Source organism: Musa acuminata, unplaced genomic scaffold, assembly GCF_036884655.1.
Source record: "Musa acuminata AAA Group cultivar baxijiao unplaced genomic scaffold, Cavendish_Baxijiao_AAA HiC_scaffold_1137, whole genome shotgun sequence".
NCBI lineage: Eukaryota > Viridiplantae > Streptophyta > Magnoliopsida > Zingiberales > Musaceae > Musa > Musa acuminata.
The window spans coordinates 4,113,095-4,131,723 of record NW_027021349.1 but is presented as its reverse complement, the minus strand read 5'-3'; the positions used below and the strand labels follow the sequence as shown (position 1 = coordinate 4,131,723).

The following is an 18,629-nucleotide window of genomic DNA, read 5'->3' as shown; positions in this document are numbered from 1 at the left end:
GAAGGGGAGACTTTTAAGAATACAAAATCTCCGATTTCAAACTCAATATCTCGTCTCCTATTGTCGGCATAACTCTTTTGACGACTCTGAGCAGTTTTTAACCTTTTCCTTATAACTTGAATTTTCTCGGTAGTTTCTTGTACTTTGTCCGGTGCTAACAGCTTTCTGTCACCAACTTCCTCCCAACATATAGGTGTTATGCACTTTCGCCCATATAAAGCTTCATAAGGAGCCATCTGAATACTTGAATGATAACTATTATTATAAGTGAACTCAACAAGTGAAATATCCTTATCCCATTCACCTTTCCAATCCATAACATAGGCTCTAAGCAAATCCTCAAGTGTTTGAATTGTTCTTTCCAACTGACCATCAGTCTGAGGATGATATGCAGTACTAAACTTGACTTTAGTGCCCATAGATTCCTGTAATCTTCTCCAGAATCTAGAGAGAAATCTGGAGTCTCTATCAGAGATGATCTCCTTTGGAATACCATGAAGTCTTACTATTTCATTAACATATAAATATGCAAGTCTATCAAGCGAATAAGTCATATTAATCGGTAGGAAGTGTGTAGATTTTGTTAACCTATCAATGATAACCCAAATAGCATCATGCTTTCTAGAGGTTCTGGGTAGTCCTGAAACAAAATCCATAGTAATACATTCCCATTTCCATTCAGGAATATCTAAAGGTTGCAACAACCCTCCAGGTCTTTGGTGTTCTACTTTGATTTGCTGACAAGTCAAACATTTTGAAACATACATTGCAATTTCCTTCTTCATGCCTTCCCACCAATAATGACTTTGAAGATCTCTATACATCTTAGTGCTCCCAGGATGTATGGTGTACTTCAAAGTATGACTTTCCTTTAGGATTTGATTCTTGATATCCGGTTCATTTGGTACACATACTCTTCCCCAAATCTCAATAGGCCATCCTTTGAAACTTGAAATTGTGGCTTCAATTTCTTTTCTACTTCATTCCTCAAGTAGATTAAATGTGGATCTCGTAATTGTCATTCCTTAATTTGTTGAATAAGATCAGATTGCACTTGAATGGAGGCCATCAATATATGATGTACCAAATTGTTCTGATGATCAAAAGATTTCTTTTGCTACCTTATATTGGAAGTAGAGGCTGATTATTAATGGCAACAATGAAAATAATTTTTGGAAATCTATGGCAAGAATGATAAGGACAAGTTTACCAATAAAAATATAATTGGAAATGAATCAGAAAGTAATAACAAAAGGGTCAAGACATTTAGATTTGAAATGGGAAGTCACCACAAAAGACTCAATCATGTGTGAATTACAAGTTAAATTATGAAACAAATTTGTATTTTCGGGTGACTAGAGTCTATTTTGCTTGTAGAAAGTTGGATCATAAAATAAAAGACTGCCCTTTGAACAAGAAGAAAGAGTCGCTGCCTCTTAAATCATCAGCCCATGTCAGAGTGTATGCTATCACTGAATATGATTCTAAAACTTCTGAATCAGTGGTCAAAGGTATTATGCATGTTTATGAAAGAATGCAAATATTTGTTTGACCATGGTTCCCATCTACGATTTGATTCGTAATATTTTGCTTATTATTTGGGTATCCAACCTAGACCACTGCATTATGTGCTATATGTAAATACGATCATTGGAGATTCTTTGATAACGAACTTGAATCTAGTCCTCTTGTCTGATTTTTATTGGAGAACTTGAACTTTTGCTGATTTAGTTCTCCTAGAGATTTGGAGTTTTGATATCATACTTGTTATGGATTGGCTATCTTCCTATCATACCAGTATGGATTGGTATATAACAAATGATCACTTTTTGCATATTAGATTAGGCCATCTTTTATTTTGAAAGTATTGGACATGATTTATCTCCTTGCCTAATGTATCCCAAGATGATTTGCCTGAATTACCTCCAAACGTGACTTTGCTTTTGATTTGGTCCTTGGGACAATCCTAAAATCTAAGCCTCTCTACAGAATGATATCATTTGAGTAAGCGGAATTAGAAAAACAACTACAAAGACTCTTAAATAAGGATTTTATTTGGCTTAATATTTCATCATGGGGTGCTCCGGTGTTAGTTAAAAAGATGGAGGGAACATTGAGGCTTTGTATTGATTATGGACAGTTGAATCAGGTGACCATCAAAAACGAATATTTTCTGAAGTAACGAATTGCTTGATTAACTACAGGGTGCGTAAGTATTTTTAGAAATTGATTGAAGGGCGGGTTACCGTCTATTGAGGATAAAGGAGGAGAATATTTCGGTCACTCTTGGATAATTGTGTCATTATATTGTATTGATGAAATTATTTGAGAGTAGGAGGAGGAAATAAAGATATCAAAATCCTCATCTTTTTATCGATTGAGCTATGATCAATTTAGAGGACTAAATTTTCTTTTAAGGAAGGGAGAGTGTAATATCCCTCACTTTTGAAAATTATTAATAAGGAGATATATGTAAATTTGAGGACCTACATGTAAATATAGAAATTTCAAGGACTAAACTGTTAAGTTGCAAAAAGAAAAAAAAAAAAAAAAAAACCGAAAATTTCGGTTTTATCCCACCGCCGCCCACGCTCTCTCTGTTTCTTCGAGGCGGTGGGGCGTGGGTAGAAGAAGAAGAGAAGTTGAGGGAGAAGAGAAGAAAAGAAGAAGAGGAGGGAAAAGAAGAGATTAGGAAGAAGAGGGAGAAGAGAAGAAAAGAAGAAGAAGAAGAAGAAGAGAGGGAAGATGGAGAGGAGAGAGAGAGAGAGGTAGCAGCTGCAGCTAGGGCTGCAGCACCTCTGTTTCCCGCAGGTGGAAACAGAGGAGAGGATGTGTGGGGCGTTGGGGAGGAAAAGGGAAGAGGAGGAAGAAGAAGAAGAAGAAGAGAGGAGGATAGCTGTGGCGAGGCTGCAGCGAGGAGGTGTGTGGCGTTGGGGAGGAAAAAGGAAGAGGAGAAGAAGAGAAGGAGAAGAGAGGGAAGAGGGAGAGGAGCGAGAGGTGGCAGCAGCTAGGGCTGCAGCACCTCTGTTTCCTGCAGGTGGAAACAGAGGAGAGGTGTGGGGCGTTCGAAGAGGAGAAGAAGAAGAAGAGGAAGAGAAGAGGAAGAGGAAGCAGGAGAAGAGGTTGTGATACCTCTGTTTCCTGCAGAGGAAACAGAGGAGAGGGTGTGTGTGACGCTGGGGAGGAGAAGGGAAGAGGAAGAGGAAGAAGAAGAAGAAGAAGAAGAAGAGAGGAGGATAGCTGTGGCAAGGCTGCAGCGAGGAGGTGTGTGGCGTTGGGGAGGAAAAGGGAATGGGAGAAGAAGAGAAGGAGAAGAAGAGGGAAAAGAGAGGGAAGAGGGAGAGGAGCGAGAGGTGGCAGCAGCTAGGGCTGCAGCACCTCTGTTTCCTGCAGGTGGAAACAGAGGAGAGGTGTGGGGCGTTCGAAGAGGAGAAGAAGAAGAAGAGGAAGAGGAAGCAGGAGAAGAGGTTGTGATACCTCTGTTTCCTGCAGAGGAAACAGAGGAGAGGGTGTGTGTGACGCCGGGGAGGAGGAGGGAAGAAGAAGAGGAGAAGAAGAAGAGAAGGGAAAGGAGGAGCTGCGGCTGCAGCGGTGGAAGCTACAGAGGAGAGGGTGTGTGTGACGCCGGGGAGGAGGAGGGAAGAAGAAGAGGAGAAGAAGAAGAGAAGGGAAAGGAGGAGCTGCGGCTGCAGCGGTGGAAGCTACAGCTGGAAGAGAAGGAGAGGAAGAGATGGTGAGGAAGAAGAGAAGAAGTAGAAGCGGGTGAAGAGGCGGCACCTCTGTTTCTTGCAGGAGGAAACAGAGGAAAGGAGGTGCTGTTCGTCTTGAGAAGAAGGGGAGGAAGGAGAAGAAGAGAAGAAGAAGAAAGGAAGGAGAAGGAAGAGGAGAAGGGAAAGAAGTAGCTGCGGCTGCGGCTATGGCAGCTGCAGCTGTGGCAGGGAAAGAGGAAGAGAAAGGAAGAAGGGAAGGAGAGGAAGAAGAGAAGGGGAAGAATGGGCTGCGGCTGCGGCGATGGCAGCTGCAGTTGGAAAAGAAGAAGGAGAGGAAGATGAGCAGGGGAGGAAGAAGAGGCTGCGGCCGTGGCTGAGGCTGCGACTGCAGCAGTGCAGCTGGGAAAGAAGAGAAGGAAAGGAAGAAGAAGAGAAAGGAAAAGGGAAGAAGAGAGGAAGAGGAGAATGGGAGGCAGCTGCGGCAGTGGCAGCTGCAGCTGGAAGAGAAGGAGAGGAAACAGACCAGGGGAGGAAGAAGAGGCTGCGGGTGTGGTGGCTGCGGCGGCTGCGGTAGCGGTGGTGGCTGCAGTAGCTGCTTTTGGGAAAGAGAAAGAAAGGGAAGGGAAAAAAAAAAGGGGGGGCTTTGGCCGTGATTGCGGCTGCGGTGGTGGCGGTTGCGACTGCGGCAGCTGTGTTTGGGAAAGAAAAAGTAGGAATGAGAGAAGGGAGGAAGGTAGTGCGGTGGAAGGGGTTGCGGACGGGATTGCGGCCGCAGCGGCAGCGACTGCGTATGCAGCAGTTATGTCTGCGAAAGAAGGGGAGGAAGAAGACAGTGCGGTGGAAGGGGCTGCGACTATGGCAGCAACAGCGGCGGGTGGTTGTGATAGCTGCGTTTGAAAAAAGAAAACGAAGGAATGAGAGTTAGAGAGAGCAGGTGACTATGCCTCTATGTTCTGCATGAGCTGCAGTTGTGGAGGAAAAGTAGAAGGATTTGGGCTGACACCTTCTTTGGATCTTCGGATCAAAATATTTGAAAGGCAAGTTTCCCGATCGTTCTCCTATAATTGTTCTAATCTTTCCTATTGCAAGTATCCTTATCTTTCCTTACTGTAATTTTATCTGTACATTTGCTTTGAATATGAGGAACTTTGAATTGTTCTAGCCTTGCATTTGATATATCTCTTGTTTAGACATATCGATCCGAATCTGTGCAACTTTTGAGATTCTGACCTTTCTACCTTGTTATGATTATAATTTCATGTATTGACCTCTGATTTGGACAAAAATTATTTGATCAGAATATAGACTCATAAACCTTTCTTTTGATAGCTTTCTTGAGTATATTGGAGCACGATTGATAGTTTGAATCATTTGTTCAATGTGCCTCTTGAATTCTGCCAGAAATCGAGCTTTGGTCGATTTCGTATATTCTGGTTTCATTCCTTTGGAAATTGATATCCTTTAGCTTTCTTATTCAATTGAGCTTTATATTACTGCTTTGAATTCTTGTATGCTCTTGTTCTACATGTATTTTGATACCTAAATCTGTTATGTAAACTTCATGTTTGTATAGTAATGTTTCATAAAGGCACATGTACATTTCGTTGTTCCGCATGTGCTTCCGATATGTCCCAATTTATTGTTCACAATACCCTTTTGTACTCTGGTGTTTGTGGGATTATTTGGACCTTTGCCAGAAATGGTAAAGGGTATGTGCTTAGAGCCCGTGATGCTCTAGATTATGTTTGGTGGTCATTCAGAAATGAATAAACTATATTATGTTTGGAATCCCACTTCACCTTCTATCTGTTTGAGATGTAATTCAGAGCCGACCTAGCACTTGGGCAGGGTGAGAGGGCTCGAGTAGGAAAGGGCTACCCGTGGATTGAGTCGAGAACTCATCACGGTGGGGAGCCACCATTGAGTTAAACCTCACATGCACTATGCTAGGGTACGACGTCTGAGCTTCTGTTTCGTATTTTGTATTGATATGCTCCAAAATGTTTCCTATGCCATTGATATACATCAAAATGGTTCGCATACCATTGATATGTTCCGAAATATTCCATTTGCCATTGATATGCTCCGGAACATCTCGTACGCTATTGATATGCTCCAATTACTTTGTGCTCCATTTGCTATGAACTGATATGTTCTGAAATATCCTATTTGCCATTGATATGCTCCGGAACATCTCGTACGCTATTGATATGCTCCAATAACTCTGTGCTCCATTTCCTATGAACTGATATGTTCTGAAATATCCTATTTGCCATTGATATGCTCCGGAACATCTCGTACGCTATTGATATGCTCCAATTACTCTGTGCTCCATTTGCTATGAACTGATATGTTTTGAAATATCTTATTTGCCATTGATATGCTCCGGAACATATAAATTGACGATGAATTATCACCAGATAATGTAAGCATACTCTATTTCATCGCAACTAATCCAGGATCCAAACACACATTTGAGGTCACTAAGAAAACATTCAGATCAAAATTTCACCTCTATAGTCTACAAATTCATAACCCTGTGCAGTTCATAAACATACCACACATCACTCGATAATTCATACAATCTGAACTCAAACCATCAAAATAATAACCACAACATAAATTCACAAGTGGGGAAGTCTATGCAGTCACCAAACCAACGATTACCATAAGTTCATATCATTACATGAATTTAACTTAACATTCCAAAATCCTAAACATGAGGGATCCTTTAACTTACACAAAATCCACAATATTATCGTCAACATTCCATTAGATACCACCTCATTAGAATTTTGGTCCCTGTTCTGCAGCATTTATAGGCTCATTTGAAACAGATGTTTGGGTAAGTATTCGGTGTCCAAAATCTACAAAATCAGTATCAAAAGAAAGATATAAGGGTCTAATTTCAAACGAACTATGTCCTGCCTGAATCTACCTTTGGTGCTAAAAATTATAGCTGAAACAATGTCTAGGGGTCAGTTTACCGAAAAATTTCAGAATCCATGGTTCTATGTCCAAGGAGAGACATATCAGTTTCTAAATAGAAATCCTTCAGTTTATTTTGAATCAACATAAAAACAGAGACTAATTTTCTGTATGATGGGGTTAGAACAATTGTCTTTGAGAATTTTGACCCCCAATTGAGAATTTTAGTCACCAAACCACTCTGTATCGGATGGCCTCTATCACGCCCCTCAATATTATCGTATAAATTTTAAATTTATACGAATTTTCGTATAAATTTCTGGTGATAATGTAAGCATCTATTTTAAATTGACAAAAGAAATAGAGTATGAATCAGAGGTAATCTATTTTTAAGATTTGGGAGATCTGTTCAAAAAAAAAAAAAAAAGAATCTGAGGACCTATATGTAAACCCTGAGGACCTAATCGTGAATATAATAAAAACAAGGACTAAACTGCAAAACGCACAAAATAACAAATCCCACCGCTTAAGCCTCTCTGCCTTCGTTCTTAAGGAACCAGAGAAGGCAGCTACGGTGTGGAAGAACAGAAGAGAAAAGAAAGGGGGAAGAAGAAGAAGAAAAATTGGGGCTTTGAGGTTTCTTACTCAATCTTCTCAATTGGGGGTCAAAATTCTCAAAGGCAAGTGTTCTAACCCCATCCTACAGAAAATTAGTCTCTGTTTTTATGTTGATTCAAAATAAACTGAAGGATTTCTATTTAGAAACTGATATGTCTCTCCTTGGACATAGAACCATGGATTCTGAAATTTTTTGGTAAACTGACCCCTAGACACTGTTTCAGCTATAATTTTTAGCACCAAAGGTGGATTCAGGCAGAACCTAGGTCGTTTGAAATTAGACCCTTATATCTTTCTTTTGACACTGATTTTGTAGATTTTGGACACCGAATACTTACCAAAACATCTATTTCAAATGAGCCTATAGATGCTGCAGAACAGGGACCAAAATTTCTGACCTTTCGATACAAAAATACCTATAAGTCCCTGTTGGAAATTCTGATTTGTACCAAACTGACTTCGTCCGAAACTAGGCTTGTAGACCTTTCTTTTGGCATATAGTTTGAAAAATTTGGAATTCAAATGCCTACTCTATTATCTGTTGAATCCGACCCTATGAATTCTGCAAAACAGTTATTGTGTTTTTGACCTTGTGTTACCAAATCAAAGGTAACTCCTTGTTGGAAACCATGATTCGTACGAAACTTATTTCAATAGAAAATAGATTGATATATCTTTCAACAATAGCTTTCTTAAGGGTATTGGAGCATAATTGATAATCTGAAGTATTTGTTCTATGTGCCATTGGAATTCTGTCAGAAATCGAGCTTTGGTCGATTTCGCGTATTCTATTCCATTCCTTTGGATATTGAATTCATCCAAACTTCTTATTTGAATTGAGCTAAATATGATTGCTTGGAATCCCTGTATACTCTTGCTTTCATTTCATTCCAAATTTGAATACATTTGTGAGAGATTTGTTCCTTGCATCGTATTGTCTCGAAAAGGCACATGTACGTTTTGTTGTTCCGCATGTGCTTCCGATATATGCTACTTATTGTTAAAACTGCCCTCTTGTACTCTGGTGTTTGTGGGATTGTCTGGACCTTTGCCAGAAATGGTAAAGGGTATGTGTTTAGAGCCTGCGATGCTCTGCCGGCCCCCTCTGGCTTCACCTAGACGTGGGTGGATGGAGCTCCCAGACGTGGGTGGATGGAGCTCCCAGACGTGGGAGACTTCTGTCTGGTGGTCATTTAGAAATGGATGAATCATACTCTGTTTGAGATCCCACTACACCTTCTGTATGTTTGATATGATATCCAGAGTTTTGGTTATGTGTTTCGGTACATGCTTTGGATAAGAATGATATGATTGCAACGTCAAAGACGACGTTTGAGCTTCTGTACGGTATTTGTTATTGATACGCTCTGAAAAGTTTCATTCACTGTTGATATGCTTCGAAATGTTCCATATGCTGTTAGATACCACCTCATTAGACTAAAATTTATGCCCCTCAAGCTACCTCTGTCACGCCATTCGATGTGCTCTGATACCACCTCTGTCACGCCCCTCAAAATATCGACAATATTTAAAATTTTCATCGCAACTAATCCAGGATCCAAACACATATTTGAGGTCACTAAGAAAACATTCAGATCAAAATTTCACCTCTATAGTCTACAAATTCATAACCCTGTGCAGTTCATAAACATACCACACATCACTCGATAATTCAAATAAACTGAACTCAACTCATCAAAATAATAACCACAACGTAATTTCACAAGTGGGGAAGTCTATGCAGTCACCAAACCAACGATTACCATAAGTTCATATCATTACATGAATTTAACTTAACATTCCAAAATCCTAAACATGAGAGATCCTTTAACTTACACAAAATCCACAGGTTTAGATTCATCGTCACCATTTCATTAGATGCAGAGTGGCTTATACAACAAATACATTTATGCTAACAAAGATCTGCCCAAAATCTTCTAACTTTCCGCTGCCTCAGCCCAATCTTAACATTTAAGCAAGCGATACGCTATCCTGAAAAATTTATCAACAAACGGGGTGAGCATATAGAGCTCAGCAAGTGACTAACATATCCATATCAAAATATGACAATTTCCAAAGAGATAAAATTTTACGAGGCAGAATATACGAATTTGTGGACATAATATCATTAGGTGCAGAATCACAATTGTCCTTTCAATCATACATATTTGGTTCATAACATATGGGGCCTAGAGTAATTGGAGCATATCAGAAACGAATGAAACGTTTTGGAGCATACAATAACAAATGAAACATATCTGAGTTTATCAATGACATATGAAATGTTCCGGAGCATATCAATGGCGTATGGAACATTTCGAAGCATGTCCACAATGAATGAAACATTTCGGAGCTTATCAATATCACATACCAAACAGAAGCTCAAACGTCGTCTTTGACGTTGCATTCATAACATTCTTATCCAAAGCATGTACAAAAACACATAACCAAAGCTCTGGATATCATATCAAACATACAGAAGGTGTAGTGGGATCTCAAACAGAGTGTGATTCATCCATTTCTGAATGACCACCAGACAGAAGTCTCCCACGTTTGGGAGCTCCATCCACCCACGTCTAAGTGAAGCCAAAGGGGGCCGGCAGAGCATCGCAGGCTCTAAACACATACCCTTTACCATTTCTAGCAAAGGTCCAGACAATCCCACAAACACCAAAGTACAAGAGGGCAGTTTTAACAATAAGTAGCATATATCGGAAGCACACGCGGAACAACAAAACGTACATGTGCCTTTTCGAGACAATACGATGCAAGGAACAAAATCTCTCACAAATGTATTCAAATTGGGAATGAAATGAAAGCAAGAGTATACAGGGATTCCAAGCAATCATATTTAGCTCAATTCAAATAAGAAGGTTGGATGAATTCAATATCCAAAGGAATGGAATAGAATACGCGAAATCGACCAAAGCTCAATTTCTGACAGAATTTCAGTGGCACATAGAACAAATACTTCAGATTATCAATTATGCTCCAATACCCTTAAGAAAGCTATTGTTGAAAGATATATCAATCTATTTTCTGTTGAAACAAGTTTTGTACGAATCATGGTTTCCAACAAGGAGTTGCCTTTGATTTGGTAACACAAGGTCAAAAACACAATCACTGTTTTGCAGAATTCATAGGGTCGGATTCAACGGATAATAGAGGAGGCATTTGAATTCCAATTTTTTCAAACTATATGCCAAAAGAAAGGTCTACAAGCCTAGTTTCGGACGAAGTCAGTTTGGTACAAATCAGAATTTCCAACAGGGACTTATAGGTATTTTAGTATCGAAAGGTCAGAAATTTTGGTCCCTGTTCTGCAGCATCTATAGGCTCATTTGAAACAGATGTTTAGGTAAGTATTCGGTGTCCAAAATCTACAAAATCAGTGTCAAAAGAAAGATATAAGAGTCTAATTTCAAACGAACTAGGTCCTGCCTGAATCCACGTTTGGTGCTAAAAATTATAGCTGAAATAGTATCTAGGAGTCAGTTTACCGAAAAATTTCAGAATCCATGGTTCTATGTCCAAGGAGAGACATATCAGTTTCTAATTAGAAATCCTTCAGTTTATTTTGAATCAACATAAAAAAAGAGACTAATTTTCTGTAGGATGAGGTTAGAACACTTGCCTTTGAGAATTTTGACCCCCAATTGAGAAGATTGAGTAAGAAACCTCAAAGCCCCAATTTTTCTTCTTCTTCTTCCCCCTTTCTTTTCTCTTCTTCTTTTTTTCTCTTCTGTTCTTCCACGCCGCAGCTGCCTTCTCTGGTTCCTTAAGAACGAAGGCAGAGAGGCTTAAGCGGTGGGATTTGTTATTTTGTGCGTTTTATAGTTTAGTCCTTGTTTTTATTATATTCACGATTAGGTCCTCAGGGTTTACATATAGGTCCTCAGATTCTTTTTTATTTTTTGAACAGATCTCCCAAATCTTAAAAATAGGTTACCTCTGATTCATACTCTATTTCTTTTCTCAATTTAAAATAGATGCTTACATTATCACCAGAAATTTATACGAAAATTCGGAAATGATGCTTACTCTATTTCTTTTCTCAATTTAAAATAGATGCTTACTCTATTTCTTTTCTCAATTTAAAATGGAATGTTGACGATAATATTGTGGATTTTGTGTAAGTTAAAGGATCCCTCATGTTTAGGATTTTGGAATGTTAAGTTAAATTCATGTAATGATATGAACTTATGGTAATCGTTGGTTTGGTGACTGCATAGACTTCCCCACTTGTGAATTTATGTTGTGGTTATTATTTTGATGGTTTGAGTTCAGATTGTATGAATTATCGAGTGATGTGTGGTATGTTTATGAACTGCACAGGATTATGAATTTGTAGACTATAGAGGTGAAATTTTGATCTGAATGTTTTCTTAGTAACCTCAAATGTGTGTTTGGATCCTGGATTAGTTGCGATGAAAATTTTAAATATTGTCGATATTTTGAGGGGCGTGACAGTGGGAATTGTGGATTTTAGTAACTAAGGAGGGTTGGATGTGCAGCGGTGGCCCTGGGCAGTATGCGACCGAGGAGCATGACTCGGGCAGGCAGGTCGCGCAGAGATAGTGGTCTCGGGCAACATGGAGTCGAGGAGCACGACTTAGGCGGGCAGGCCGCGCAGAGGTAGTGGTCTCGGGCAATATGCAGTCGAGGAGCATGACTCAAGCGGGCAGGCCACGCTGAGGTAGTGGTCTGAAGCAACATGCAGCCGAGGAGCACGACTCAGGCGGGCAGGCCATGCAGAGGTAGTGGTCTCGGGCAACATGCAGTCGAGGAGCACGACTCAGGCGGGCAGGCCGTGCAGAGGTAGTGGTCTCGGGCAGCATGCAATCGAGGAGCACGACCCAGGCGGGTAGGTCGCGCAGAGGTAGTGGTCTCGGACAATATGCAATCGAGGAGCACGACTCAGGCGGGCAGGCCGCGCGGAGGTAGTGGTCTTGGGCAACATGCAGCCGAGGAGCATGACTCAGGCGGGCAGGCCGCGCGGAGGTAGTGGTCTCGGGCAACATGCAGCCGAGGAGCACGACTCAGGCGAGCAGGCTGCGCGGTGGTAGTGGTCTCGGGCAACATGCAGCCAAGGAGCACGACTCAGGCGGGCAGGCCGCGCGGAGGTAGTGGTCTCGGGCAACATGCAGCCGAGGAGCACGACTAAGGCGGGCAGGCTGCGCAGAGGTAGTGGTCTCGGGCAACATGCATCCGAGGAGCTTTACTCAGGTGGGCAGGTCGCGCAGAGGTAGTGGTCTCGGGCAACATGCTGCCGAGGAGCACGACTCAGTCTCGGGGAGTCTATTCGGTGAGGAAGGCCGTGTGCTCTTGGTCTTCGGGCACCCTCCTCTTCTATGAAGCTCGCTGCTAAAAGTCGCTCCACCTCCTCACGGCCATCCAGGCCTCCGCCGCGATGTACTGGTTAGCCAGTTGGAGCATCTCTAGTACTGCCATGTGGGGTCGCTATGCGAGGGGCCAGGAAAATTTAGAAGGTCGCAAGCCTATCATAAACGCCTGCATTAACAGAGAGGGATGAGCGTCCGACAAACCTCGGATTTGCGTGGCAAAGCGATCCACAAAATATGAGAGGGGCTTGTCCTCCCTTTGGTTGAGTCCGAGGAGTAGTGCAACGAATGGCTTCGGCCGGGCGTAGGCTAGGAAGTTGAGCTCGAAGTCCCTGGCGAGCTGATCGAAGGAAGTGATCGCTCCGGGCTTCATACTGCTATACCATGCATGGGCCAGCCCCCTCAGAGTCGTGGGGAACGCCCTGCACATTAGGGCGTTTGAGGTTCCATAAAGCACCATTTGGGCACGGAAGGCGGCTACATGGTCCGCTGGGTCAGTGGCGCCGTCGTACACGTCGAGAGAGGGGAGGTGGAAGTTCGGGGGGACTGCTTGATCTTGTATCTCAAGCACGAACGTAAACCCTTGGTGCGTGTCCTCCCCGAGCTCTCCCTTTGACCTGCGAACCTCCTTCTGCACGTCATCGAGCCACTGACTAATAAAGCGTAATTGGGCTCGCAGGGAGTCTGTTGAATCCGAAGATAATGCCTCGGGTTCTGGGCACCCGCTCGGGTTTGCCATCACCCGATCCCCGAGTGGGGCCGATCGGACCCGAGGCGAAGTGGGGAGCTTTGGAGGTGGCGTGTGAGCCCAAACGGGTGGCTCCTATTGTCCCAGCGGTTGGATCGCAGGCGGGTGCGTCGGACGAGAAACGAGCGGGATAATGGATTGCACCATACCCATCAGAGCTCGGACTTGATGAGTGAGGTCCTGAAAGGCCTCGGATGACACGGGCGACGGGTCGGCTAGGGCATCGTCGGGTGGCGACAAGCCCGGGTCATTAAATATCCGCCAATAGCGCTCTGAAGTCGTGACGGGGGGTTTGTCTCGAGGTTCTCCACGCGGGGGGGTATTCCCCCGGAGCTCCGATCGAGTGTGACCCCTCAGCTGCGAGCTCGTCTGAGTCAATTGGGCGATCCCCTAACATTCGGGCCCTTCCTCTAGCGTCAAAATGTTGGTGTAAACAACTTTAAGCCGTGGCCTCGGGGCCGACATGGCTTGGTTTGGGTCCAGATGATGGGGGATCTTCCCGGGGCGGCCCTTGAGACCGCTGAGGTGGTCGATTACGATGGTCCGATCGAGACAGGGTCGCTGCTTCCTCCGGGAGGGAACTCCTCGCCTGGGCGTTTAGTGGGAGGCCTCCGTCTTCGCACCTGCACACAGGTTGGGTCGGGGGAGCTCGGCCCGACCCCTCCGATGATCAAGTCAGTGAGTAGTCGTAGGGGGTTTTTTATCTGTTGTCCTCCCTCCTATTTCCTCGGAGCGCGAGGGTTTTTATAGTGAGGGTTACCGTTGCCTGATGCGCCTGCCCACAAGGAGCAGGTTCGTACGTCTGGTAGCATCTAACACCGATGTTGGCGTGGCATGAGGGATCAAGCCTGAGCAGGGTGTTAATGTGCCTTGGTCGGCGTTCCGATCCGCGTTGACCAGGTGCTGACAAGTCAACAGAGGCGTGAGGCGTCATCTGGGACAGTTGACGTCACCCGAGTCTTATCATCATTATTACCCTCATTAGTAAGGATGGTCTTTTCCTTCATCTAGAGGATCCGCAGAAATCAACAAGAATCAACACAACTCAACCAACCCCACACTAGAGTTAGAGTCATTGGTGAGTTGATGCAGCATGGCGGATCAAAGGTTCGACTACTCAAAAACAGCAACGGAGAGCAGTTGGGAGCCAAGAGGCACATTGCAACTGGAGCAGAAGATTGAAGACTCAGCAAAGGTGAGGAGTTACAGTGTTCACAAAGGCTTCGACGAGGACGTCGAAGGAATAAGTGGGGGAGAATGTCACGGACAAACTTCGAAACAGGATGTTTGATATAACGCTTATGTATGTCCGTGTCTTTTGGTATGTTCATGCTTTGCACAGCATGTAGAGGGACGACCGAAGGCTTAATAGTCCCATTTTAGTTGGGTTTGGTGGTCACTTTAGGCTTGTAAATAAAGGTTGTGTCATGTGGACACTTGTGAGAGATTTTCAGTTTGTAATGGATCATTTTGACCCTTTGTTGTGCAACTGTTCGGAGCTTGTAAAGTCTATTTGTAATTTGTATTGTCTATGAAGTGTTTTCGAAAATGTTTGCTTGTGGATCCCGAATGAGGCATTTTCTCTAACCCGTTTTGTCTTTTGTGGGTCCTAAGGGACATTGGAGGCTTCGAGGAGGCTGACCTTTGCGGACGGACACGCAAGGGTGCCGCACGATTTAGGCAAAACTAGCTAAGTCTGTGACAATATGTTAAAAGCAGTTTCGCACAAAGAAACCCGATTGAATTCATTTTTATCTAAGGCTCAAAACAAGGCATTCATAGCCTTTGCATTTAGAGAAAATGTCTTCTTCTCCAAATCATTCCAATGGTTCATTAGAAGAGAAGACATTTCAAATTTGTTTTTGACTATGTGCCATAAATCAAGATTCAATGAAAGCAAGAAAACTCTCATTTGAGTTTTCCAATAAGTGTAGTCCTTCTCATTGAAGAAGGAAGGACGAATGAGAGATTAACCCTCTTGAAAGCTAAAATGAGCCATTTCTATTTGGGTGTTAAACCAAATTAGAAAATCGTGGCTCTGATATCAATTGTTATGATCAAGAGTACTAAAAGGGAGGGGGGGGGGGTGAATTAGTGTAGCGGAAAACTTTCGTCAGTTCAAAAATGACTTTCGTATGAAGAAATCTATTTTCGATGAAAACTGTTTCGGAAAGAATTTTAACTTAAGATCGAAACGGAAGTATAGTTGATGTAAAGTAACGGAGGCAGTTTGCACTTAATATAAAGAGCAGAATGTAAATGCAAATCGAGATTTAGAGTGGTTTAGTCAATCTTGACCTACATCCACTTTTGGCTTCCGACGACGACGAGGTCACCAATGTCCACTAGAGGTTTTCCTTCAATAGGCAAATACCAACTCCTTCTTACACCCCTCTTCTTCTTTTACCGGGTTTAGGAAACAACCCTTACAAGCAATCACACTCCTCTTACAGAATTCTAACACTTAGAACTTGAGAAGGATTCTCACAAGGGATTTCTACAGCGTTTCTTTGCTTTAAACTCTCTATGCTTGTGTGCTTTAACCAGAGATGAGAGGGGTATTTATAGGCTTCAAGTTGATTCAAACTTGGAGCCTAAAAGCATCTCATCCCGGGTTCCCCGAGCACGGGCGGTACCACTGCCCAGTGTCAGTCAGGCTGACACTACCCTGGGTGGTACCACCGCCTAGGTCTGGTAGTACCACCGCCTGGCACCCTGCCAGGGGCGGTACAACCGCCCAGACTAGCGCGGTACCATCACCTGATATAGTCTCGAAGACTATGCCATGACGGTGAGACTTCTTGGGGCACTGTTTGGGCTTTTTATTGGGCCCAACACAGTTCTTACATAGGCCTAGCTAGCTCGTAATTGGATTGGCTCAATCCAAGCCCAGTTACGTACTAATTATGATTCCTAAGACATATTCTAAGCTAAATAAATTCCCTAAGTCTATTCTTCCGGTGATCTTTCGGCGAACTTCTGACGATCTCTCGGCAATGTTCCAACGGACTCCCAACAAGCTCCTAGACTTCATGACGATCTTCTTGGCGAGTTCCAACGAGCTTCTTTGGCAAGCTCCGAGACTTCTCGGCTAGTTCCTCCAGAACTTCCGACGAACGTCCGGACTTCCGATGAACTCTTGAACTCCCAACGTGATCGCGTCCTTGACTCCGGGACTTCATTTTGCTTCATGCCTTGCTATCATAGTTAATCTTGCACATGTAAAACAAACTTTGATCTACACAATTAATACTAAGCATTAATCAAGTTATCCGGTATGTCATTGGTCTCTCGACGCTTCGTCCAATTCTTCGGCGCATCGTCCTCTCCTGCGGCCTATTGCCCAATCAGCCAGTTGACTCCGCAACTCCAATATCCTTGGTGTAATGTCCGCTCTTCTTGGCCCGATGCCCGAATCCACAGCTCGAAGCCTTCTGTCGATACGTCGACCGATCCACCGGCCCGACGTCCAATCTTTTGACATGTTCCTTTGGCCCAACATTATTTTTTTTGTTTTAATTATTTCATCCTGATCGAAGCATCTACGTCACTCAAAATATAGATTAAAATATAAATATAATTATCAATTGATTTTATCATCAAAATAAGGGATTCAAAACTCAGCAACACCACTCCAACAGCTCATAGATTTGGGAAGCAAAACGTAAATAGGTTCCTTCCCGGTCATCACAGTTGCATTTGACCATATCAGATCAACAGCTCAATCATTCATTATTCCATGCTTATAACACAGTCTCTTACCCGGTCAACGGATTCAGAGCTTGGAGGCTGCCTTCTTCATCTCCGCCTCCTCTTCCTCCACCGCTACCCCGATCCCTCTGCATGCCTCACGAAACACCCCCTTCCTTATCGAGGCGTACACCTCGCCGTCCCAATTCCTGGCCGCCAGTTCCTCCCCCATCGCCACCGCCGCCTCCACCGTCTCCGCAGCCCCTTCCACCGCCCGAACGACGATCCCCCTCGCCGCCGCTTCCGCCGCCGTCATCCTCTTCCCCCGCAGCAGCAAGTCCCGGCGCGTCCTCGGGTCGGCGATCTTGGCCCTCATCACGGCCATGATGTTCTCCGTGATCGGCAACCCGATGTCGATCTCGCTCATGTAGAGGAACCCCCGGTCGGCCCGCATGACCACATAGTCGTGGCTCAGCACGAGGAAGCACCCGGCGGCGGCGGCGTGGCCGGTGACGGCGGCGATGGTGGGCATGGGGAGGGAGAGGAGGTCGGCGATGGTGCGTTGCAGGGCGGGGGCCATCAGCGGGGCGCGGTCGGAGGGGGAGACCCTGGCCCAGGCGAGGTCGAAGCCGTTGGAGAAGAACTTGCCCTCGGCGGCGACGACGAGGGCGGCGGATCCGCCCGACGCCGCGGCGTCTGAGCGGACGCCGGCGAGGGCGGAGCGGATGGCGTCGAGGAGGGCGGGGTTGAGGCGGTGCTCGTCGGTGCCGGCGAGGGTGAGGAGGTACACCCGCCCACGCTTCTCCACTCTGCACATTTCCGCCATCACCACCTAGGAATGGTCTCGTGAGCGATCACGAGTCACGACGACCGTACTTGTAGCCGCCAAGGGTAATGTATTCTAAAACCATGTGGCTCCAACACAGTGGATGCGAGCCAGCCGCCGTGACGGCAGAAGCCAATCAGCAAACGTCACCGCCGTCGCGGAGTCAGGTAAAGGGGTTTGCTGGAACGTTGAAGTCAACGAATCCAACTTCGATGGCGTCTTGGCGGTAAAATCCAGTATAGAATTGGGTTTGGACTTGAGGGGAATATTGAGGAATGGAATATAAGGTGATATTTATCACCGTATCTTTGTTCCAATCAGGAAGGGGACTAAAATTGATGCAATCCATATATGCTAACATAGGGGGGATGTCGTGATTTTTCCGTTTATAAGGGACTTTCATGGATCACATCATCCCAAATCTTCTTCTACGAGTAAAGGGATATCGGACATGGTATAGCTTAATCCCACCATACGAGAACGCCTAATGCAAAACATGTAGAATGTAAAGGTATTATTGAGAGATCTTAAAAGAGCTAAAAGGGGAACAATCATAATCATATGTGAGGTTACGATCCAAAATATATAAAAAAATAACATAAGATTAGTCCCACTATATTGGTAAAAATTAAAAAATCAATTTAATTATATTAGATTTGATTCATAACTTAATGGATGATAAAAGAGAATGTCTTTCTTTAATTATCTTCTCCACGTTAAGAAACTTATGATAAGCTCTTTCGTTGGATTTGGGTTGAATCTGAATT

General features: G+C 43.9%; 1 protein-coding gene across 1 annotated transcript; it reads right to left on the bottom strand.

Moving 5' to 3' along the window:
• Positions 1-9,017: 9,017 nt before the first annotated feature.
• Positions 9,018-18,026, bottom strand: LOC135671016 (enoyl-CoA delta isomerase 1, peroxisomal-like). The gene is made up of 2 exons (XM_065178860.1): positions 17,109-18,026; positions 9,018-9,248 (listed from the first exon to the last, which is right to left on the bottom strand). The coding sequence occupies exon 1, from the start codon at positions 17,860-17,862 to the stop codon at positions 17,122-17,124; it is 741 nt and encodes a 246-aa protein (XP_065034932.1). The 5' UTR covers positions 17,863-18,026; the 3' UTR covers positions 9,018-9,248; positions 17,109-17,121.
• Between the last annotated feature and the right edge of the window lie 603 nt (positions 18,027-18,629).

Bases quoted from the DNA above. Each gene is read 5' to 3' on its own strand.
- LOC135671016 (XM_065178860.1), bottom strand. From the start codon at position 17,862: ATGGCGGAAATGTGCAGAGTGGAGAAGCGTGGGCGGGTGTACCTCCTC.